Source organism: Hypomesus transpacificus, chromosome 21, assembly GCF_021917145.1.
Source record: "Hypomesus transpacificus isolate Combined female chromosome 21, fHypTra1, whole genome shotgun sequence".
Lineage (NCBI taxonomy): Eukaryota > Metazoa > Chordata > Actinopteri > Osmeriformes > Osmeridae > Hypomesus > Hypomesus transpacificus.
The window spans coordinates 10205317-10231565 of record NC_061080.1 but is presented as its reverse complement, the minus strand read 5'-3'; the positions used below and the strand labels follow the sequence as shown (position 1 = coordinate 10231565).

At 40.8% G+C, this 26249-nt stretch overlaps 1 protein-coding gene across 2 annotated transcripts; it reads right to left on the bottom strand.

The window, feature by feature from the left end:
• Positions 1 to 3645: 3645 nt before the first annotated feature.
• Positions 3646 to 20009, bottom strand: LOC124483684 (ribosomal RNA processing protein 1 homolog A-like). Of its 2 annotated transcripts, XM_047044222.1 has the most exons (12): positions 19743 to 20009; positions 19403 to 19485; positions 7106 to 7163; positions 6873 to 6958; positions 6686 to 6747; positions 4950 to 5079; positions 4803 to 4867; positions 4504 to 4709; positions 4294 to 4373; positions 4101 to 4198; positions 3976 to 3995; positions 3646 to 3878 (listed from the first exon to the last, which is right to left on the bottom strand). In XM_047044222.1, exons 1-12 carry the CDS (start codon positions 19870 to 19872, stop codon positions 3745 to 3747), a joined length of 1152 nt encoding a protein of 383 aa, XP_046900178.1. In that variant the 5' UTR covers positions 19873 to 20009; the 3' UTR covers positions 3646 to 3744. The 2 variants fall into 2 exon arrangements, with proteins under 2 accessions (XP_046900178.1, XP_046900179.1); XM_047044223.1 differs by lacking the exon at positions 6686 to 6747 and having other exon boundaries at positions 19743 to 19839.
• Between the last annotated feature and the right edge of the window lie 6240 nt (positions 20010 to 26249).

The window sequence follows — 26249 nt, the reverse complement described above, 5'->3', positions numbered from 1 at the left end:
AACCTCCTCTCTGTAGACTGAATCGTCACTGTCAGAGATGAGGCCCACAATGGTTGTGTCGTCAGCAAACTTAACAAGGAGGTTGGAGCTGTGCGTTGCCGCACAGTCGTGAGTGAACAAGGAGAACAGGAGAGGGCTGAGCACACAGCCCTGGGGGGTGCCTGTGTTGGTGATCAGTACGGATGAGGTGCGGTCACCAATTCTCACCACCTGAGGCCTCCCCGTCAGGAAGTGGAAGATCCACTTGCAGAGGGAGGTGCTTAATCCAGGTCCACAAGCTTGGAGACCAGTCTGGAGGGGATAATGGTGTTGAATGAATCTGTAGACTAAAGCTTTGCCCAATTAACTTACAAATTTTGCATTCTGCAATAATATAAGCTCAGATAACATTTGGCCAAAGTTGAATTTCAAATCTCACACCGAGCCCGTCAAACGAACTGGCAATGTTGAATCATAGCCTATACTGCTAGCAAGAAAACCATGGCAAGTCTTGGCATATACCTAGCCATAGCAAACACTGCAAATGTACCATTAGTACGTTACTAGCTTACTACAATATGTTGTCAATCTTCTCATCATCCCGGCTAAACCCTCCATCTCCCACGATCTGTCAATCACCCTGGGATCTGCGACGGTGACCCCTTCATCCTCTGCCAGGAACCTTGGGGTTACCATGGATGACGGGCTCTCCCTCACGGCCCACATTGCCGCAGTCTCCCGGTCTTGTAGATTCACCCTCTACAACATCCGGAAGATCAGGAGATACTTGTCTGAGCATTCCACCCAGCTGCTAGTCCAAGCACTTGTCCTCTCAAAGTTGGACTACTGCAACTCGCTGCTCACCGGTCTCCCAGCATGCGCAACCCGCACTCTCCAGAGGATTCAGAACGCAGCAGCACGCCTGATCTTCAACCTACCCAGACACTCCCATATCACTTCGCTCTTCTTCTCCCTCCACTGGCTACCCAACATGACCCGTATCAGATTCAAGACTATGGTACTGACCTTCCGAGCGGTGAACGGGACTGCACCTGACTACATCAAGTCTCTCGTCCAGCCGTACACCCCCACCCACCACCTATGGTCCTCTTCTGACAACCGTCTGGTGGCCCCACCTCTCAAGAGTGCCCGCTCCCAACCCAAGCTCTTCTCCTGTCTGGCCCCCCAAAGGTGGATCATCTCCCTGCCTCCATCAGAGACACTGACTGTCTCCCCACCTTCAAGAAAAGGATAAAGACTTACTTGTTCCGGGAGTAGAACGGTACTTAAGGTAAGATTTGTTGGATCCAATGTTAGTTTATTTCCTCCAGGAACTGTGAAAGAAAATTATTGCTGGACTGTGTAGATTTGAAATGTCTAAGATGGCGGTTTCAATTTAATTTATTTAGCTTGTACAAACTTAAAGATTAAACAAAGCACTCTGTGATCAGTCATTACAAAGGGTGCGCTAGCCACAAACACAAGACAATAACACAAAGACAATTCCATAAAGACAATTCTATATAGCTCCATCTAGCATTCTAGAATGGAACCGGGAGAATCCAGCCCACCAGCATTACCCAGCTGATGGCCCTGAACCCCCCCAGGTCATTCTTCAATAGACCATTTTATAGATATGACAGTTCTCAAAAGTCATTGGTCCATCCTACAGACATGAAGCTATATGAAATATCTTCTGTCATTGGTTTAATCCTTAGAACAATGCAGTTGAATCCACATGGTCTTCAGACCAACTGTCTCTTCCCCCCAGGTGACAAGAACTCTTTCAGGTCCCCCAGACTTCACGTTTCCTAGACTTCATGTCTCCTATTTAGGTGTTATAAAACAACACGTGGCATCTCTACCAAATGGAGTTGAATCAACATACATTGTATCAAGCTTCTTAACCAACTGTAAACTTCTCCTAAAACTCATTCATTGTACATAGGCCCAACATTTCTTTCACAGAACACAATGACACTAATTGAGGGACTTGTTGGTTAGTTGTAACTGAGTTAACTGCTTATATTATTGTTGTTTCCTATAGGTACACTTGCACTTTTGAAGTTCTTGTTGTTTAATTTGAAATTTGTTTAACTACATGCTCTTATGTTTCTTCCCATTGGCACTCATTTGCTTTTCACAATGTATGCTCATGTTTTGGCTACCCGCAATGTTTTTGGGCCTATCTCATTGTTTATGATAATTTCCCTATAAATGTTTTGTAAAGCTCTCTCTTGGAAGTCGCTTAGGATAAAAAAAAGTCTGCTAAATGAATAAATGTGAAAACTAGGACATTGTCTTTATTTGGTATATAAATTATTTTGTATATAAAAGTTAGAGAACCCTTCAAAAGTCTTCTGGATGTAATCATCCAGAAAATCATTTTGGAAAATTATGGAATGGTCTTGTCTATGATTTCCTTATTCTATGCCAGTCGTAATTGTTGGAGCCTCGAAAGTGGTTCTTAGTGAAGCAAGGATTAACAGGCTTGGAGTCAGGAGATTGATTGCAAAGGCGTCGTTTATTTGCCAGGTATTTTGGAATCACACGCAGAGCTTCTCTAGCCAGAGAACTCTGATCTGATTCAATAGACAAGAACTTTTATACAGTCTTTCTACGTCACACAACTATGTTTGGCAATTATCAGACAACACACAGTTTGTTCAAGATAAACAGATATCCTCCCTCAATTGGCTGTCCTTACACAACCCGTGGTCCCTCTCGAGCAACATTTCCCAATTAGGTCATCCTGACCTGGCTTTCCTCTATGGAAAGAACATTCTAACGGGAGGGGGAGAGTGACTCTCCCAGCTCACTCTTCTCCTCATTATCGAGCATGGGACCCAAACAGCCTCCTCTCTCACCTAATTCCTTACATGGGGATAAACAAGTCTTCTCTCCTGGCCTAGTTCCCTACGTGGGCTATTTCCTCTCCTCATCTGACCCCTGTCCTAGTTGACTCCTTTCTTGAGGTCACCAGGTCACAAAAATCCCCCAACATATTCAAATAGGCATCTTAATTGCTGCTAATAGAATTAAAAAAGCCATTAAAAAGCTAACTTCAGGGGCTTTCATCAATGGCGATTTTAGACCCTTTTTAGGGGTGCTCAAGCACCTGAATGTCATCTCAGCACCCATAAAAAAAATATAAAATATTATTGTTTATTATAATTTGATTCTGGTAGTTGATGAAGAAAGGCACATCCTTAGTTTTTTCATTCAATATTTGCATAATAATACATAAATGTATTGTGTATATTTTCTATGATGTATGCTATACAAAAAATGTCTTTATGGTTAAAAGAACATTACATTATTTACAAGATCACAGATTCTACATTGATCTAGACTCTTAATTTGGCTCTTAAAAGTGCACCAGATTCATGCGTTTAACTCAAATGTAATACATTTCCCTAGAGGGTCGGGGTTTGCTGTATCCTTCTCACCTTTTTTACCCCTGACCTGTTCGCATGCCTGTTATTAGCAAGGGGGTTTAGCACTTTTCAAAGGCACTGTATTCATGTCACATTCTCATTGGGAGCTGAGCACCCCTGAAGGTCTAATCCTAGAATCGCCCCTGGCTTTCATACATGTCTTACAGAAGTGAGATTCTGTAAGACATGATTTGGCCTGAAAAACAACAAAACTGCAGGCAAGACACCATTTAGAAGCAGCTATATTTTTTTATTATGTCCAATAAGACAGGGACATCTGTCCAATATATTTATTTGTTTACCATGACTGACTTATGATCCAGAAGGGTCATGAAGCCCCATTCTCTTCCTCCCTCTCCCCTATGCCTATCTCCCTCTTCATCCTCTTTCTGCTGCCAAACATCTCATTGTCATCCTCGTCTGTTGATACCTCCTCTGGGTATTCATCTTGTGGAAAGGCTCCTGAAAAAGACAGGGAGACGGAGGATAAGCGCAAACTCATGCCATGGTCATTAATGAATATCGATACATTAATGAACAACAATTCATGAACAACTACCTTCGCTGAGATCCTGCAGCCTAAAAAGGAGAAAAGCACACATCCTCAGTCAGATTACATCACTATCCAAATGATGGCTCACGTGTATGTGTAGCATTGTAACATAATCAGGAGATGATACTCACATTTTGATAACTTTGTAGAGTTTCTGGCGGTTAAAGCTAGGAGTATTGTTACGACTGGCAAGCTGAAACAGCTCGTCTGCCAAGGCACCATAATCAAACTGAAATAAAAACTGCTGTGAGAACAATGCAACTTCAATTCTGTAGGCGCAATTACTTGTTTGCAATAAAAACCATGCCAGTGCTAAACAATCACCTGGAGAACCGGTCCAATTCCCTCGTCGTCTGGTAACTCAATGTCCAAGCCATCTTCCAGGTTGAACAACTCGTTTTCCTCTACATATTCAGTTGATGAGGTGCGTAAGTGCAAGGACAGAACAGAGGGGAAAAATGCTGGCAGTTCTGAGAAAGACATGTGCGGGCCTCAAGTGTTTTATACATTGTTTAATAGTTGTGCAAAGCCTACCATTTGTTGGCTTTCCTGAAGATTTCCTGCTGGGTTTTTTGACAGTTCGTTTGGTATTCACATTCTCTTCCTCAGTTGCCTGGCCTGAATCTGAATCTTCTGTCCGTGCATTTTTCATTTCTTTCATTATATCCTCAATAGCAAATGGAGCCTGATCTACAATGACACTAAATATGCTGTTGCAGATGGCTCTAAGTAAGATGCGACTAGAAGGAAGGAAAGAAGGGTGAATAAAAGGAGGGTTTGTTAAAGCATTTTTGTTTGTGCAGAGTGGGTTGCAAACTTGTCAAGCTACCTACTCCTTGGTTTTGGCTGCTGACTTGCAGAAAGGTTTGATGAAGGTCAAATTTTGTTCTGCATTGAGCTGTGAGGACAAAAGAAAAAGGTTCAACGCATAACAAAACCTAAGTTAGCAGTTACAAGTTTGAAATAGCCACAACTCATACCTCAGATGACCCCACGCCAGCCAGCTCTGTCATGTAGAGGTCCATAATGTGAAACAGAAGTCCACAAGGTGCTCCACTTGTGCTCTGGAGGACCTGTGCTGTGAGAAGTTCCAAAAACCTGGCAAGTACGCTGTGGAAGAACAAAAGAGGTATTCAATCATAAAAGTCTGTAGTGACATTAAGTACAGTTCTCTCTCTCTCACACACACACAGAGACACAGACAGAGAGACACAGACACAGAGAGACAAAGAGAGAGACACAGACAGAGAGACGCAGGCAGACAGACAGACAGACACAGAGACAGAAAGACACACAGAGAGAGAGATCTTGACACTAAGGGTGGAACGGTACACTTAAGTCACGGTTCGGTTCATACATCACGGTTCGGTACGAGTTCGGTACAATGGAGGGAAAAGCACAAAAAATTGCAGAAGCAGGGCTCCAGACTAACTACTGTACATGCAAGTCTTGGGGAGTCAGATGGCTGAGCGGTGAGGGAGTCGGGCTAGTAATCAAAAGGTTACGGGATCGATTCCCCGCCGTGCCAAATTACGTTGTGTCCTTGGGCAAGGCACTTCACCCTACTTGCCTCGGGGGAATGTCCTTGTACTTACTGTAAGTCGCTCTGGATAAGAGCGTCTGCTAAATGACTAAATGTAAATGTAAATGTAAGTCTTAGCTAAATGTCTTAAATGTATGATGCGCTTGTCGATCAGTCCTCCTACACCACGACACGATAGGCTACTTGCTGAGCAGCAGCACAAACACAGGCAGGGATACAGTAGTAGCAACGCTCGTGCTAAATAAGAATTAAGACATGTTCGTAGACTAGGTATAGCGAAAAATAGCGTAACTTTACTAGACTTTTAGCTGCGGTACTAATGCTGAGGGCTTGCTGATATCACTTTCTTACTACTTACTACTCTTACTACGTCATTTATTTAGCAGACGCTCTTATCCAGATCGTCGTATCTAGGAGTCGTTGCTAACGTGTGCTGATGTTGTGCACACCCAATACATTCCAAATTTGTAGGTCGCATATGCGCGAGTATGAGTAAAACACTGCACTGTCTCAAAAAACTGTCTGGAGCACTGAGAACTTGAAGCAATTTTTTTTTATTGTGTATGTCTCAGGCTTTATCAATTACAGTCTATCCCCTGAGCTAGCTGCAACAGCATGAAGTGTGTAAAGTAGTTAATACCCCACAATCTCCAGACTCCATATATAACTTGTAAACGAAATAAGAGTTATACAACTGAAAATACAGCATCTCTTATTTATTAAGTACATAGAATACCTCCTCACAAAGTCCTTGTCCTATCCACTACTCTCTCGCCTGTACGAGAGTAGCGTTAAGTGACTGGGAAACCCAAGTCGGCGGGTCCTCTAGCTCGTGTGTGTCGCCACCACTCGCCATATTCGTCTTTAGTGCTGCTGCTAGCTATCTCTGACTCACTCAGACACAGCTCGGCTACACAGGTGGCGGCGTCAATCAGAGCTAAGGCGGGGCTGCAGATGAGGTGTTCCTAAAGAACACAAGTATCTAACAGTAGGTCCGCATTACATTAATTAAATTGCACGCAAGTTTTATTTATTTTGATACCGTGTATTCTCCGTGTAATTTCATGCACCGAACCGTGACGCCCGTACCGTACGGTACGAATACATGTACCGTTCCACCCCTACCAAACACACACACACACACAAGTTAAAATGGTTGATTCAGCCATTCACCTTGTCTCCCATCCTTTCTTCTTTAGCATCTCAAAAGTCTGCCTGAACACCAAGCGAACCAGCTGACAGATGAATGGGACTCATAAGAATTTGTAATACACCCTAAAATACAGAACTATTGTCAAGCGTGCCATTATTATTTTTGAATACAGATAAAGCTCTCTTACCATATTCCAAAAACACTGACCTGGTAAAACTTGTCCATGCGCAGTCTGTCAATGCCAGTCCACTCCCTCTTGATGGTCTGCAAGAAGGCCTCCAGATACTGAAACTCTATAGAAACGAAACAATGACGCATCGTGTGTGGCCAGGAAGATTCAGTCAGGGCTGTGCAAATAAAATGTAAATTATCATAAGGTATATAAGATGTTAATATGGCCTACATGACTGGTTATAAAATCTGACAGATGGCGGACTTACGGCTGTCAACACTTTGAAAGTTGTGCAGAAGGCCTGCAATTTGATTTGACAGCTCCTCCTGGGACACAAATATTTTCCATTAAGAATTGAAAAGTTAAGATTTGAAGATGTGAATGCAATCGCTCATGCAGAGCCATATAAAACACTGCTTCTTGAGACATCGGACAAAACAGATCCCACACAACTGCATTTGTGATTAAAATGTAAATATTTTTAATTTAAAATGTTATCAGGGATTAATATTTAAAAGTATTTAACACAATTATCCCCTTCAATCTTAGCCTGATGTTGTCATACTCATAACTCTATTCAGAATATGAGTCTGAGAACTCTCCGTTGGGCTGTGAGTATGGGGCGTGTTTCAACCAAACTCGTAAAACAAATGCCTCTTTGCTCAATTGGATAGACCTACAACCAATCAGAGCAACGTAATACATTGTTTGTTGAAAACTAATTCAACCCAAGCGCTCTTTGGTGACGTGGTTGATTACGTTACTGTTGATCACGTTACTGTTGATCATCTGTCCATCATCGTATAAAGCCCGCCCTGACAATTTCATTGGTCCGAACAGCTCCTGTTCCGACAGTTTTTCCCCAACCGAGGATCCCCAGACCCAACTTCCCGACCCCAAAAATGTGTTTGTGGGCGGGGCTAAGTTTGGCTGGCAGCCAGGCTACTTCAATCTAACTTCATTGGGTGTGCTTTGCCTTCGGCAAGGGCACAACCATTGTAATCTCACATATAATTATTTATTTATTTTCCCACCCCTAAAACTTTGTCAATATTTGGACTACATAGACAACCTAGGTGTCAAAAGTTTCGTCTTGGTAGCGATTGAGTTGCTTGTATTGGGATTTACGTTCCGTTGCAGAGTTTAGGAGGTTACAACGATTTTGTGGCGTCAAAGTGCTTTTAGTCGACGAAGGGTAACCTGTGCTAGCTACGTCACCACGTCAACACACGTTAGCAACGACGCATGGATACAACGTGATAAAGACGTTCTAGCATGCAAATTGGAGCTTGGATTACGAGTGAAAAATACCACCCCAAAAAAATCCCAACCATTTGGCTTTGTTGAGAAAGCGATTTCGAGTGGAACTGCCATCTCGGATTTTTGATTTAGGTCGCTAAAGTCTTTGTAAATTGAGCGAGTGCAGGTCGCCCGTGAGACCGCCTAGTCTTTTATGCGGCAGCCATGCTAGAAAGTGTCATAGTAGTATTTTCGTAGCTAATTTTGTAGTTCAATTTTACACTAAAAAACAAAGAGGGAAATGTTATGACGATATGACCAGTGTTTCCCACACAGACTAATTTGTGGCGGTGCGCCACAGAATCAACACCGGCCGCCACACATTGCGTTTCGTAAAACATTTTTTATCGCTATTTAGGTTAAAACACGCAGCGTATTCGTTCAGCTGCATTTCCTTTCCCCTGCTCTCCCTCCGTCTCTCTGTTACTGATGCGTCTTTCCCACATATGCGCACAGTCACAACATCAGCACACGTTAGCAACAATGCATACAGTACATATGCCGTTCTAGTAAGACCGACAGCTATATCAGCGAGCCTTCAGCATTAGTGCCGTAGCTAAAAGTCGAGGAAAGTTGCGGCTACTTTTCGCTAGGTACCTTACTCACATTTACATTTAGTCATTTAGCAGACGCTCTTATCCAGAGCGACTTACAGTACTCGAAGTTTCCCCTTCGTTCTTTTGGTGAAAAGTCTCAAGAGCTAGCTACTTACTCTGCGTCATGGAGCCGACCAGTTAAATAGTTGTTTAGCACTAGCGTTGCTACATGCATAATGCAGAAATGATATGTTAGTTGTTGTTCATTTGTGAAGGTGTGAATCATTTTGGATTAATATTTAATGTAACAAATTATTAACAAATTAACTGTGTAACGAATTATTAACGAAGGAATTATTACGACCCCCCCCCCCCCCGGTCTGACAACCCCCACCCCTCCCCGCCACAATTAGATTTCTAATCTGTGGGAAACACTGATGATTATTGTGAAGACATCCAGGTGGTGAGATTTTAATGTAGGTTGCTGTAAAAACGTTGATTTGTTTGCTACGTGAGAGCCCCGTCAGCCTCCATTGACGATTGCGGCAGCAACAACAGTGTTGTCGATCTGCGTCTGATCTTAATTTCGTACCAGGGTCAATTCTACATCCAAATGGAGAGCAGTGTTTTAAAGATATGGCGATTGTGAAGACAGCCAGCGGGTCAGCATATTTTTGTTATTTGTGTAAAACTCGGAATTTGAGTGAGGCCCTCTGGCAGTGTGTAGTAGTAGGCTACAGTCCGTTTGGACCCCTCCACATTTGCGATCAAAATATTAGTGCATGACTGGCCTACTAGTCCAACGATCTTTCCATTGCTTCACAATCAAATCCGTTCCACTTTATCAGTAGGGAGAATACCCATAGCAATAGAACTCCACTCCACGTTTTCTAGAAAAACAGCATCACGCACGCAGATTCAACTCCCATACTCTGATCGACGCATCGCGCTTGTAGCTAGCACTTCAGACATGACTGTTCCACAGACGAGATGGAAATAAGGAGGGTTTTCTCGAGGAAGAGGAAAGTAAGTCAAAGTTGCCCAGTTTTCCCTTCAGTGGCCAAAGCACCCTTATGAGACATTCTCTGACTATAATTGCATTAGTTAAGTCACAAAGATCCTCCTGCAAACATTATGATTATTGCTAGCTAGATAAGCAAGCTTTGTACCTACATCTAGCACTAGGCAATACCATACTTTATTTACCCATTACAAGTGGAACAGCATTTGTTGATTTCTTAATCTGGGTCTGAAATATGTTGTGCTTTTGGCCATGTTCAGACCTTGGCGTCTGTTTCAGGCAGAAAGAGGATGTTTTTTCCAAGTAGCTACAAAATACATTGCTGGTGTTTTTTTTATTGCCATAACAACCGTGAGCTAATGTGGAGTTAACCTTAGCTAACATGCTAGTTTATGGAGTTAGATTAGTTTCATAATTCAAACAAACAAACGCAACACGATTTAAACAAACAAACGTAACACGATTCAAACGAACACAACTCACAAATGTATTTCGTGATTCACAAATGTAACGCGATTCACAAATAAATGACCCCATTACATTCGTTTGCAACCTGACAAACACAAGTTACAAATCCCTGCATTCGTTGGTTTAAATTCCTGCATTTGTTTGTGTGGATTTTTGGAACTTTCCTGACGCGCTTAGATTCACAAATGCATTTTTTCTAAAAGATATCCTCTGCAGCCTATCAGATGGTCTCTTCCAATTTTAGCCAATCACATTAACGTGTCTATGTGGACTTCAACAACCTGCCATAATGACGGACATCGTCTCCTTCAGATCACGAGCAATGTTGTCTGGTAGCATGTAGGTGAAATATTGCTTGTTAATCTTATTAAACCGATGATCATACCTGATTAAATATTGTTGAGAATGGCAGGATTCATGTTTAGTCATTTTCCGTGTTTCCTAGGCTAACGCAGAGCCCGTCTGCCCATATTAGACATTCTCCGGTGATTGGCTAAAATTGGAGACATCTGATAGGCTGCAGAGGATATCTTTTAGAAAAAATGCATTTGTGAATCTAAGCGCGTCAGGAAAGTTCCAAAAATCCACACGAACGAATGCAGGGATTCACACCAACGAATGCAGGGATTTGTAACTTGTGTTTGTCAGGTTGCAAACGAATGTAATAGGGTCATTTATTTGTGAATCGCTTTACATTTGTGAATCACGAAATACATTTGTGAATCGTGTTACGTTTGTTTGAATCGTGTTATGTTTGTATGAATCGTGTTACGTTTGTTTGGATCGTGTTAAGTTTGTATGAAACGTGTTGCGTTTGTTTGTTTGAATTATGAAACTAATCTAACTCCATACTAGTTTGTCTAACGACTGAAAAAAAGAAAAAAAACTATTTCAGAATTGTCTTCCAATTTAAATAAGGTTGCTCAACTTGTAATTTTGGCTATTTGCAGAATTTTATTGCTACATGTTAGTCTTTAACATGAAGGCTTATACCCTCAGGATGTTATCTAATGAGACAAGAGACACGTCCATCTCTCCATATTAGTATGCTGCCCATGCATAATAAATTCAGTATTGGTAAATGGAGTAAGCTATATGGCTGATACTTTTTTGGGCTGTGCCATTTAGGGAAACTGATTCAACCACCTAAACCATGTATTTTCTGAAAGCTTACATCCTAAGGATGTGATCTGTGGAAAAGACTACAGCAGGGGTCGGCAACAGGCGGCCCGCGGGCCAATTGTGGCCCGCCAGCAATTTTGTTTGGCCCGTCAAAATATTTCCGATAATGAAAAAAATTTCACTTGCGCGCTGTGCGCGCTCGCATTAACGTAAACTTCTGATTTCACCTCACATCAAAACCTTGACTAGGTCCTAGTAATCCTATTCTCACTGGATGAGACAGTATTTAGGCTATGTGCACCAACGATGACGACCCACCACATTGGGATGACAGTGACGACCATGTTGATAGAGATTGTTCGTTAAAATAAGGAAATTATTCAAACAGACCACCAATGGGCTCATTCACATGGTTCATTATCATTAGTTATTTGTAGTATACCTACCCATTCTCCATGTAGGCCTAGTTGTTGCGAGTGCACGTATCGCAAGGGCACCTATCGCAGCGTCTAAATAGGCTGTAACCCAGACTCTGGCCCGCCATCTAGTGACGAGGAAAAATACTGCCCCGCGGACCAAGTTACTTGCCGACCCCTGGACTACAGGTTTGAACACAAATATTATCATTTCTGAACTGTCCAGTCATGCTTTAGGGAGATGCTATTTTCATAATTATTAGGCTACTAAACCTATACCAATTGTGAATTGTATATGCTGATAACATGATTTACATCTCAGAAATCTTCATATGAAAAATCTACATTAAGCTTATTATTATCAATATGAAAGAATGCTCAATGCATCTCCATGTCTCCTGATATAGGTGGTAGACATTGAGAGTGAGTCAGAGGCAGGGGCAGCATGCAGGGGCAGTGGAGACAGCTCTGTTGCTGAGGTGAGTGCTGTAAGGTGACAGGTAGTTGATGATGTCCCATTGCTTATTGTGAAGTTTAGTTTTCAAAATATTTTACTGTCCAGCCCGTCAGTATATGTATAACAACTATGGTAAATAGTTGTGGTAAATGCACCAGAATGCGGGAAATTTTATCTACATCTTTAAAAACATTCTAGGGGAGAAACCCCCAGACCCCCCGCATAATGTGTCCCCCCCACTCTCAAAATCCTGCTGACGCCCATGGCTACAGTACCGTCTTCAATGCCACAGCTATGGCTAAACTTCATGATTTCTAACTACACGGCTGTTCTTTAATGCTGTAGAATGCTCCATTTACTTGAATGGGGCTTCCCAACGTTCTGCGGTGAACAATTTTCTCATGTTTGACCGTTGCTATGCACATTTCACCGCTGTCAAGGGAAGTGGCCTTTTTGCCTCGGATTCACGTCTTTCGTAGCACTCCGCAAGTAGTCCGGTAACTTTTCAACCCTAGCGTACTCTGTTGCTTAGCGACGTCAGCTGATTTGAAGCCTAAAGAATGTTCAAAGTCTATGAAGTTCAACGTCTTTGGCGAACTATTTTTCTGCTGATCAACAATACGAATGGTAACAAATACATTGTAAAAAGACACACTGTGTCAAGTTATTTTTGTTGGCAAGTAGCCGTGTAATAAGCCGCTTCACGTCGGGGTGCTGTTCGCCCTTAAGGGGCTTATTTTCCCAATAATGACCGGCGTTCTATACATTATCCCTTACAAAAGAAACACTCATTTCCGGCGCTTTCAAACAATCAGTGAATTGTGGATAGCAACGTCAGCTAGCTTGCCTCTAGCAAACTGCTTTTGAATTAGCCATGTCCCCCTAAATTAATATTATTTACGTTTTGGGGGGCTTATTTTCAGTTAGCAGACGGTACTATTTGAATCGCAATTCCATCTGAAATACTGCCAGTGACAACGTTGTTCCAGTAGCTTGTTTCAAAGGGGGTTTCTTGTTTCAAAGGGTGTTCTTAATGAATTATGCAATATGAGTGGGCTAAATGCTTGAAAATATCACTCACTAGATGGGAAAACGGACCCACCTGCAAGCAAGCACATCCTACAATTTCCCCAGAAATTGTACCCTCTCTAGTTATTATATCAAATCTATAACACCTATTAAACCAATAACATTTATCACTACATGTAAAACTGTGTCGACAGAGAAGGGTCCAATCAGTGTTGGGAACGTTACCGAAAATTCGAAATTAGTTAGTTGCTTATTTCAGAAGTAACTTTATTACTTTACTAGTTAATGCATAGAAAAGTAATTAGTTACAAGGTAAAGTAACGTTTGCGTTACTGTTAATTCCCTGCTTCTATTATCAAATTAACGCACAAGACAACTGTAAAATGTTAGATCATTGTATGTTGCTAATTAGTTACCTGAAGGCAACGGACACAACTGTTGACGTAGGTTGCATGTCTTGACAACATACCTGGCAATCGGTCTGTTTAGTTCTGCCTGGCTTAGAGACTGGAAATAGTTCTGTTTAAAATCAAGCTTTGACTGTTTTGGTGCTGCTTGATCAGCGGAGCTAGCACTGGGTTCTTTCGCGATTAGCTTTGGAGAAGCGTATTGTTTTACTAGGTGTTTGTTAAGATTATAATTACTATTCTTCGCAGTGGATAAAGTTCTCGCACATGCACATGTTCTCGCACCAAGCAGCAGGCGACTCTTACTTCAACACTAAACTAGTGAAGCATTCTAAACACCTGTTGCGAAATGAGACAGCAACACGTGTGTTTGGTTAAAAACCAGTCCAGAGAGTTTAGGAAGTAACTGTAATGGAAACAGTGTCATTGTGCATGTTGACTTCGCAGAAGCATGGAAATGCAAATATAGCTCAGAGGTAAAATCATGTCATTTTGGTCAGAACCTCCCCCAAGTCAAGCTGCACACTGGCATGTGCTATGCAAAAGATGAAAAGGCTGTCCAAGCCTCAGGATGCTGCTTCCATTTGGGCATACATGAATCCCGTACTCAAAACAATAAGAAAAAAAGTTTCCTGAGGGGTATTCATCGTAGCTCGCTAAGCGGTTTAGCGAGCTAATTTCAGGCTAAGATCAAAAACGCCCCTCTTTTTAGTTCGTAGAAGCAACTTTCGATAAATCACCATAGTAACATATCAATTAGCACTAACCTGCTCCAGAGCAGGCTAACGCAAGTGTAGCTGGATAAGCTTGCCACAACCCCAAAAAAATTATTGGCAGCTCCCTTTTTGAGAGACCCAGTTGACCAAGGAGATATATTCTAGTTCGTTGAGCTTTCCATACCAATAGAGGTCTTTGCGATCGCCAAGATTCTTTATTTCACACGGATGGGTTCTTGTTTGAGCGATATCGATTCAGCCGACAAGGACTCATTTATGTGCAAGACCTTCTCGGGCCGTACATTGCAAATATCACAAGCCACAGCAAGCTTTATGAGCTTATGTTGCTGTATGTGAATATGTAACGCTATGTTTTAAGAAGCTGATTAATCAATTCATCATATTCCCTGGCCATGTCCCATTCAATGAAATCAAAGAGGGATTTACACATTGGCCTACATGCATACACATTTATAGTACATGATATAAGCGCTTTCAGTAGGCCTACACATATCCTTATAAGTGTCTATGAATTCGTATCAATTAGATACTCTTTGGCCTTGTTTTTATACTTATTCTGAAAGAGTTGATATCATTATTTTTGCTAACAAGATCTCATTTGATGATTGATTTTCATTAAGCCTACTGCCAGCAGTCACATTTAAAGAAATGTGATCTGATTGATGGGGTAATAAGGCACTTAAGATGAGCCTATACATTTTTCCAAAATAAGCATTTAGCTTATCTGCAATTTTTTGCCAAGCTGCCCGTCTTGCTCTGGCAGCGGTGGCGGTATTTGACTTAGCCATGAAAATATGCTCATTGTCTTCGTAGAGACTCATTATAATAGTTTGCCCAGATGGCGAGAATATCACCGGTCTCTTTCGTCTTTTCCGCCATCATACCGTTAAAAAAAATCACGGTTTTGGTGATTGACCTTTCCTGCTTTCTGAAGTACGACGTGCACTTGCCCTGATCAGTTTAGCCGGATTGAAATTAACCACATGATTTGGATGCGGATCAGCCGTCGACGAACCCATATTTGCGGTTCTAAATTAGCTTTCTACTGTTAACGGGCTAAAGGGACTATTGATTAACTTAGCTCCAATCCTTATGACAAACGGGCCCCTAGTGCTCACACCATCCACTTCTGGTCTGATGGTTTTAGCAAACAATATAAAAACAAGAAGAATTTCTCTCTTCTATCTAATGTCCCTCAGAGATTTGGTTTCCAGAGAGCAACTTGGAACTTCTTAGCCACTTCTCACGGCAAAGGAGCACCAGATAGCATCGGAGCAACAGTCAAAATAACTGCAGACAGTCTCCTTCTGCAAGGGAATGATGTTACAAGTGGAAAAACATTCTACAACATGGTGAACAAAAGTGTAACCAACATTCAACTCTCCTATGTCAAAGATGAAGAAATGACAGGCTATGATGAACTCATTCAACCCTTAAAACCTATGCCTGAAACAGAAAGTTCATCAGGTTATTCCTGAGGGGAAGAAGATCACTTGCAGATCATTGTCCTGCTTTTGCTCTGAACCAAAGATTTGCCAGTGTTTCACTCCAGCCATGTTTGATCTCCATGAGCATGTAAAGGACAAATTTGAAAAAGTACTCTTGAGAACCACAAGTGGTAGCAGTGCTTCTGCTCAACACACGGAAATAGGACCTGTTGCCATGCTAATTGAAGAAATGGAGCAGGACTGCCATGAAGTTTCTGAAGGAGTTCACACAAAAATGGCGGCAGATCACATTAACTGTGGAGACTGGCTTGCTGTGATCTACGACAAGAACTGGTGGTTGGCAAAAGTAATCATAATGGATACACATCACCAAGATGTAAAAGTCAAATTCTTTCATCCTAATGGGCCAAGCACTCAGTTTCATCCAAAACGAGGGGCAAGGGATGTGGGCTTCATTCCAGTCCATAAGGTCCTGGTTAAGCTGACTGAGCCATCTCCGACTCGTGCATGCAGTACAAGAGAAATATTTCACCTCTCACCTGAGGTGATGGACTACATTGAAAGGGAGCACATTCAGTTTCTGATGTTTCAGTAGTCAATGGATACAGATGAAAGCAGCATGATACAAAAGCAGATGCAAATAGTTATATCAAAAAATGTATGTTGTGATACATGATACTGAAAACATACAGACGAAAATGTCCAATGATACTAGACACAGAAATGGCTATATTTGATTGGCTTAGATGGTTTTGGGAGCAGTGTTACCGCCTTCTTCTACGGAGACACAACTTTGTTTTACAAGTACACAAATCTTTTTTGCAAGTTACAAATCTTTTTTTGCAAGTACACAAAAAATTTTTTACAGAGAGACACAAATCTTTTTTGCAAATTACAAATCGTTTTTACTGAGCTTGCTCTCCTGGCACTAATTTCACGCCATAGTTTTGTGACATCTACAGTCAGCTAGTTAGGAAGAACAAGTAAAAATTTACTTGGTTTCAAAGCCGCAATCTTCAGCTCCGGTGTGGGATAATTTTGTCTTTTAGCCGAATGAGATGAGAGCCAAAATAACGTGAACAAGCCGGTATGTCGACTTAGTTTAAAAACAGTGGAAACGAAAAGTGGCAACATCTCACCTAGCAATATGTAACTATCCCACCCAGTTTTTCAACCTGTGAACAACAACTGCAGCGGGAGCTGGAAAGGGGTCTTCCATACAGTTCTGTTACAGATGCCTTTTCCCGACAGTGCAAATATAAACGTGACAGCGCGAAATGGCGCACACTCACGGATAGCGTAACTCCCTATATAGCCAACGAGATGCAGCCATTAAACACTGTAGAAAAACCAGCATTTACAAATATGCTGCAAACTTTTGACAAACACAGGGCTGCCAACTCTCACGCATTGGCCGTGAGACACGCATTTGAAACATTTCACTTGCATATCTCAAGCTGAAAAGACAACGCCAACAAAATAGCCTTGTTAATGTTGTAAGCAATAATGGATGATGGAGTGAAGCGACAGACGCGCGAACACACGTGAAAACTCGCCTGGGGGGGGGGGATTATGTAATCAGTGGCATAAAATGGACTGAAAATTACAATTGACGTGTGTGCAATAATATTGTTTATCGCAATTAAATTTTGGTGCAATATATCGCACAAGAAAAAGTAGTTATTGTGACAGCCCTAGTCATATGTGAAAATGTAATCTGTCTCCAACATGAGAATGTGTTTTGAAATCTTAACATATTGATTGCTTTGAAAAAGGTAAACTTTAAATGATAAGACAGTACAATGACCAAAACAGATGGACATCTTAAAGTGGAACTGAACTGCCATTAGACAGTGATATTATAATAGTATATATATTTAATGACATAACATACAACTGTATGCCATATTCTATAAATAATCTAAATCTGTAGTGTGTAAATTATGTACTTTAAAAAGAACTGGGCGCCGCCAAGTTTAAATGATGTACACATCTGACGTCACGAGTATGGTTGCGCTCAATTTCAACCCGGCAAACTGTATAAAAAATTGAAGAAAATCCACCCATTATACCTATCCCTGTTCATCCTATGGCGTATGCTTTCGAACCAATACGTAATTATGTACCCGCAGGACCGTAGTTGTGCTATATGATGCAAAATATGTGGTTGTCGGAAGATATAAATATAGTTAACAACACCGAGTGGTGTACATGTAGCTAGCTACTTGTCGTAACTGCACTACAATGCCAACACACAGAATCGATCTGATCAAAGAGGCAGTCCTGCATGACCTGGGTGTTAATGGTCCACCAAAATGATCGTTCAACATAGAGCACAGGCTCTTTCCCATGCTGTGTGAGGAGAAATACCTTTTATGTTAGCTTATCATAGGTTTAACCTATGAATCATAGTATGATCTGAGTAGGCTACTTGTATGTCATGCTATGCCAGGTTGCCTTGCGTTGTCTTGTCCGTCCTAAGAATATCAAGGCTCGGTCTGACCCTGTGTTATTCTGTGCATCTGACAATAAAAGACTTGAAAATGAAAGTTTGGAGCACCCTATGCATAGCTGGTACGTTTCAGTTACTAGTAGCCCCTTCAAGTTGTGTGAAACATGCTCACTGGTTGAGTTGATAACTTGTTTGCTGCTAGGTTAAACAAACTACAGTGTAGGAAACGTTAAGTAACAGAGATAGCTTTGGCTACAATCAGGTGTGAGTTTAGGAGCTAGAGCTAGCTAGCGTAGCTATGTCAAAAACGCCAGTGTATGTATGTAACGTTAGCATATTTAACAGGTTTATAAAAAAATCCACTTCTGTAAAGTGATCCCTGCAAATTCTGAATCTGGGGGCAACTGGCAGGCTTTTGGCGCTGTATAGCTACAAGCCATTTTCGTAAAACCGGTTGCCGCTTGGGTAGGACATGATAGTGAATGCCTTCTGTCTTGTAAAATTTGTTTGTACAACCAGCCAATAAGATCCTACTTTGCACCTTGTTTTAACTGGTTCGTTTAAAGCCATTTCTACCTCTGTTCTCTCTGACAATCTATCAATGTCAATCTTGATGACTGCTAGCAGCCAGCAGTCACAGTACCTAACCATTCTCGTGACGTCACAGACATGACGATTCAAAGATGGCCGCGCCCAGTAGTTAAGTAGTAAAGTCTCAAACGTTTTTATTAACAAACATTTTGCTCTTTTAGTTGTCAGATACATTTTGTGATCTTATTTGAATAATTATATGAGCTGTACTTCATAAAATCAGTTCAGTTCCACTTTAATAATATTTATATAGACACCTTTTAAAAGTAATTTTATCATGACATTTGTCAGGTTAAAATTTGTGTTTACTATACTTTTTATAGTTCTAGCATAATGTAAGTGGAAATTTATTTGAATTTTAGGTGTCTGATGGTGTTGACACAAAAGAAGCGCTGGCAAGGTAAAGTGCCCATTTTGATAACAGAGAATGGTTGGATCAAAGCATTGCTCATTAGCTTGGTACTTGTTAGATATGTACAAACAGTTTAATTTGTCTGAGCATAAGGTTTTATTTTTTACATTCTGAACCCTGCTTTGTCCCATTTCTCAAGAATCACTGAAAAATAATGTAGAAACACTCACCTGAAGAAGTGGTTTGTCCTGCATCCACAGACAGTAAAAAAGGCCCTTCCATAGTTTAAGTAACTCATCCCCTCTGAAACCACCTACATTCAAAAGGTAGGAAAATAAGTATATATTGATGCCAAAGCATTATGTCTGCGCGTGCAACTGTTTACCAACCAGTCAGCAAGGTGTTGCATGTAGGTACAAAGTCAACTTGGTTAATCAGATAAAATGTGTGCAGTATTCAGCTAAACCAAATGCAAAAAAAAATTGTTTGCTTCATAAGCTAGAGCATGATGGTGAAGGTTTGAATTTGCTTAATAACCAGGTAACGACGTTAACGAATTGACCGTCTTACCTTTGATTCTCTGGGACCTTACACTTATATATTTTCTGAGATTCTTTATTGCTTTTCTCCTGATGTGTTTCTCGTTAGACGCTAATCTTTGAGCAAACTGGATCTCGGGTTCTTGTTGTATCGGCGCCATGTTCCCAACACAACACGTGGAACGATTACCTACCACCAAAGATTATAGAAGAACAATATAAGTTATTTGCTACCAATGACGTGATCTTTGTTAACAGGTTTACTTTGAGCGGCGCAAACAGATGACGATTACCTTTTTTCTTCCTTTGTGAAATTGTACGGCAGTTGGCATTCACTAAGTTGCATTACTGCCATCTATTGATGGGAATTTAAGAAAATGTTGCTGACTTCTTTGAATCTCGTTCAGTGAAATTACCACAAAAAAAAGAATCGTATTTTTTCAGAACCAACTTCCCGAATAACATGCAAATAACTGGAGGGTCCATTTTTCGTATGTCACTAACTCAGTTAGCTGGATTTGATGGGCTCTGTGCAAACCGTTTTGTTGAAAATATTTGTTGGAAAATAGTTTGGATGTTGCCCCAAACATAGTTATTAGCAGTGACGGCTGGTCAATAGAGGGCGCCGCCCTCCCTGGTGAAAAGTGTTTTAGATTTTTTTTGTCATGTATATATTTTCTAAACAATAACTACTCATTTTAAAAATGACTGTGTTAAAAATACACAATAAAGTGTTGTGTGTATATATATACAAAAATTCTGTTTTGGGATAAATTTACTTAATGCTCGACATCTGGGGCGCTAGAAAAAGCACCCATCGAAACACCTACCAACCTGCTGGCGATAGGTGAATTGCTGACCGTTGCTATCAAGAAACACATATTTAGGCAATCAGCGCCCTAAAAAATTATGCCTAAAGGCCGCTGGAATTAGCGCCCCACGCAGAGTTACGGTGCGTTCACACTGCAGCGGGGCGGGCAGAGCGGGGCGTCGGCTTCCAATAATTTTTTTATGAAACCAGGCGTTGACGCTCGCGTAGGGCATTGTGGGAAGGCGAGCGGGGCGTCGACCATAGAGTTAATATAACTAGAGTAAGCTACTTTTGTCTTCCAAGGCTTGGAAGACAATTCATTGAAGGCCGATGGCGTCCCCATTCATTTCTATGAAAAGTGCTCAGTGGCGCAGTGAGGCAAGCGAGATCGCGAGACCGGACGCGGCCATCTTTCCACTTCCGTGTCTTCCTGTCTAACTTTAAACAGTGGCTCTTTTTTTCCCTAGCTCCGAGAGCTCATGTAAATCGGCTATCGGCCAATGTGAACTTTTGTGCTCGTGCCCTGTTAGTATCCGCCAGCACATTTGCAGGAAACTTTCATTGACTAAGCAAATAAATGGGTTGCTAGTTTACCCATTTCGGATTTTGGTTTCAAACTTAGCAAAAATCGGGAAAAATTATTCTATGAAAAAGCTAGTAGTATGAGCCAGGTTCGAGAATCAAACAAAAATTATTGGGGAAGATAGTTTTGTAAATGTTGAATGGAGTTAATAGAATAAAAACGACCGGAAGAGTCGGAAACCTAACCATACATGCAATACCACCTACATCCACCGGGGCCGTTGCTTCAAGCCGAGGGGTGGGGGCTTGGCGTCGACGCTCGCGTAGGGCATTGTGGGAACTACAACTCTGTATTAACTTTTTTAACACGCCCCCGAGGGTGGTGCACTGTAGGAAGGCCAGCGGTGCAGAGCGGTAAAAAATGCTGCAGTGTGAACGCACGGTGCACGACAACTTTGACGCGTGTTTTGTATTTATTCTGGCACCTTCAGTTTCGCCAATGCTCAAATCCGGACTTTACAGTAGGGATGGGCAAACAATGCCTTGTGAAGCTTTGGTGGTTTCTTCCGGATTGTGCTGGCCCAAAGAGCAGAACTGTCGGCGCTTTAAAAATGAACAGCGTCATCTAGCAGCCGTTTAAACTGGCTGAATGAGGCGTAGTCGTTGTCTTCGACGGTAGACTACCCTATGTTATTTAATATTTTAATTAAGGCTGCCTACACGTGTTCATTTTGATCAGATATTAGTGCTCACACACTAAAATGTTGTGATACATCTGTAGGCCGTTAGAATTGTGTCATTTTCTCACAGTAAAAGCTAAGAATATCTTCCGAGGTTCCCTTCACTGGGGCGCAAACTCGGGAATCCAGACTCGCATTCACAATACGTTGTCGAACAACGCTTTAACCAGCTACACCACTGAAAAAGCTTTTACGTGTTAATGCGGGTGGACGGTCTTTATATGATAGTCTTTCTATTAATTAAACTAGATTACACAGATTTTTTCTTATTCTTAACATTTGTGATATGTACGCCTATTGTGAACTGGGGGACTGTACAACACTCAAGTGCATGGATTTATAATTATTACAATCCGAATTTGGCTAAATAGTTATGACTGATGGAGGAAACTCGAGCGATGCCTAGTGCTGCTTCTCTGGCAATGTGTGATTTGTCTGTAACAAGAAGCGGTGGCTTCTAGGGATGTGTCGTTCGTGAACGATTCGTTCATTTTGAACAAATCTTTAACAGGACTCGGGAGTAACGAGTCCTCTCAAAGAGTGATTCGTTCATTTTCTCGTGGCCGCGCATCGGGACTGTTGCATAGGCTCGTCCAAGTAAACAGAAATTATTCGTTCATTTCCCGACTCGGTGTTCAGATACGAGACGATGGATAATTTTTCACGTGACCTGCATAGGCTCTGCACTGGTAACTAGAGGAAACGAGCGATTCGTTCATTTCCCGACTCTGTCTTTCTACGAGTCTTTGGATAATTTTTCACATGACCTGCAAAGGCTCTGTACTGGTAGCTAGAGGAAACAAACGATTTGTTCATTTCCCGACTCTGTCTTTCTACAAGTCTTTGGATCATTTCTCACGTGACCTGCATTGTATTTTTTTGTAGAGGAAACAGTTTCCTCATTCCCTTTCCCTGCCGCTGTTTTAGTAAGACGTGAATGATATTCGCTCAAGTCATCATACTGACTGGTTTTGTTATTTTCACTTTACATTTACACTTACAGTTTAGTGCAGTGTAATTGTTTGCCGTGATAATTAAATGCTAGTGTGATAATAAATGACCCAATCATACAAACTGTCATGATACATAATTTTAATGCCCCCCCCCCGTTGAAATGAACGAATGACTCGAAAAAAGATTTGTTCATTTTACTGAACGAGATTCAAAGAACCGAATCAGTAAAATGATCCGAACTTCCCATCACTACTGAGCAGGGTCCTCAAGTTTGATCAAAAGCCCCACAAGACGAGCTTTCGCGTGTTTGCGCGTCTATGTTGCTTAGCAACAAACGTACAGTGGTCGAGACTGGCTGTGTTCGAAATCTTAGATAGCTGTCTTAATCCTTGATCTCTTACTAGACAGGTGTCTAACTAGACAGGACCTTTCGAGGGAAGGTATCTCCAAAATCGTTAATTTTGAACAGTCTATTAAGACAGGATGTACGTCATCGCGCTGCGTGTACTTATGTGCTCGCACTAGCGCGCTCTGTCAGACGGCAGTCAATTGCATTGAGTTTATTGTCACGCAAGTTTATCGTCACACAAAGTCAAGTTAAACTGTATTTAAACTTGTGTTTAATATAGGCTCAATAGCTCCTAACATTTGTGTTTGTATCACTCATTTGATAGGATTATGATAAAACGCAGCAACTAGCTAGTGTCTGCACTGCACTGCGATGCTAACAACGTTATTGAAAAGTCGGAGCAAATTTACAAATTAGGAGTTTCATCAATAAAATAAGTACATTTTCAGCAACTACACTGCCCACTTCTCGTTACATTTTAATTCAGATGCTGATTTACGAGTACCGTTTAGCTGAAATATGAATTGTAAAAACGGTCTATTAATTTTACGTATATCCAGTGGGCAATTATTCCAAGGATTGATGACACGATAAATAACTGTTCTCTTCAAAGCATTTGATTTTGGGCATGGTAACATCATCTGGCCATCATCAGCTGACCTAGTCAAATGAGAATGAACCTGATCGCACCTAACAATTTGATTATATAAGAAAACTGGTTGAGAAAAAAAGACAAGGTTTCTGAAAAATTGTGTTGTATTGAAAACCAGCCTGTTCTCTACCGTTAACCATCAGAGTCGACGGTGCATACTGACAGTGTTTGTTGTTATGGGACAATGTAATACTAGCAGCTCAGTTAGCAGCAGTAATTTATTTAGTTGACCTTAGATGTAGATGACCATACAGGTGGACAATAATCCAGGACACATAACATTTAAGATTTAGCCACCTGTCCCACAATGTGTGTAGGGATATAAGAAAGACATTTCTTCATCATAGAGATCACAACCCATCTTCTTTACTATGGTATCAATATGTTCTGCCCACGACAGCTGACTATCTATTATTGTGCCTAGTAATTTTATTTTATCTACCTGTTCTACAGGTTCCCCAGACAAGTTCAAACTCATCTTTGATGTAGACAACATTTTATGACTCGATCCCAAGATAATTGATTTGGTTTTCGAGATGTTCAGTACCAACTCATTTTGTTTTATCCAATCAAAAACCATACTTAACTCAGCTGATAAAACATTGTCCAGTTCACTAACAGTTTTTGCAGCATAATACAATGTGGAATCATCAGCATACATTTGTACATTTGCTTTACACAATACTGATGGTAAATCATTTGTGAAGATGGCGTATAAAAGTGGTCCAAGGCAGCTCCCTTGTGGGACTCCGCAGTCCAAGACCTTAGAGTGAGACCAGCTGCCAGTGTAATAAACCCGTTGCGTCCTATTTTTTAGATAACTCTTCATAAATTCGATGGTGGTTGGACTAAATCCATAGCATTCTAGTTTACTGATAAGTAGATTATGATCTATGACATCACATGCTGCACTAAAATTAAGTAATACTGCACCTGTCATCTTTAATTGTGTCAATTTACTTGAGCCTGTCATCTGTCATTGCTGTAAGGGATGAACAAGTGGAATGATTATGTCTATAAGCATGTTGGAAATCTGTGTTCAAGCCGTTACAGTCAAAATATTCCTGGATTTGTGAGTGGACTATTCTCTCCATTAGTTTACTAAGAACTGGAGAAATCATTAAAACAATTCGCTATATCAGATGATTTGGTCAGAAACATGCCCTCTGATTCCACAAAGGAGGCCCCTCCAATTGTCCGTCTCCCCATTATTTCCTGAAGGATTATCCAGAGCTCTTTACCATCTTGCTTGACAGCATTTATTCTTTGCATGTAATATTCTTTTTGCATTGATCTCTTCAGTTTTGTAACCTGATTTCTCAGTTGACAGTACTTCAATCTGTCCTCTATTAATCCAGACTTTACTCATGTAGATTTGGGTTAATCTCTTTCCGTCATGAGGCTCTTTATAGTCTCATTCAGCCATGGAGCTGGTCTCACTTTTACAATACACTTTCTCATAGGGGCATGCCTGTCAACAATCTTCATGAAGCTTTCCATAAAAATATTGAAGGAGGCCTCAGGCTCCTCAGCAGCATACACATCAGTCCAGTCAATATTTCCAACATCTGCCCAAAAAAAATCCGGAAAGAATTTCTTGAACATCCTTTTAAGTACTATATTGACCTTACATTTAGGAATTTTAGTAATTGCTATAATATAATGGTCACTAAAACCCACAGATCGAGAAACTGGTTTAGTACCCCTTACGGAAAGAAAATATATTTACCAATATATGATTTGAAATACATTTTAATATATTGTAATATATTATTTTCCATTACATTGACCAATATATTATATATGGAAATACATGGGATAATATATTGATGATAAATATATTACTAATATATTATAAACTATAATATATATTCATGTAATATATTGCAATATATTGCAGAATACAGCAATGATTGCCGTTTTCCATATATTGCAATATATGGAACATTAATATATAATATATGTGGTTATATATCCCAAAATATATGAAATTATGTATTCATAAATAACCACCATAATCTATGCCGCTTTATATGGGAAAATGTATGGGTAATATATGTAAAGATATAGTGTCACATGTATGCTTCATATATGGTAGAATATATTTTAAATATATGTAAAGTTATATGGAAAGATATATTGTACAATGCATGTGTACATATATGAGAACATGCCCATACAATGTACAGACATATATGGTGATATTTACATTAAGTCATTTAGCAGACGATCTTATCTAGTGACTTACAGTAAGTTACAGTAAGTACAGGGACATACCCCGAGGCAAGTAGGGTGAATTGCCTTGCCCAAGGACACAGCTTCATTTTCGCGCTTCCGGGAATCGAACCGGCAACCTTCTGATTAATAGCCTGATTCCCTAACCGCTCAGCCATCTAGAAGGTATTCTAATAAGGTTGTCAACAGCAGTATTTCAAATGGAATCCAGATTCAAACAGTACCACCTGCTAACTGAAAATTTGCCCCCAAAAACGTAAATACCGTAAGATTGA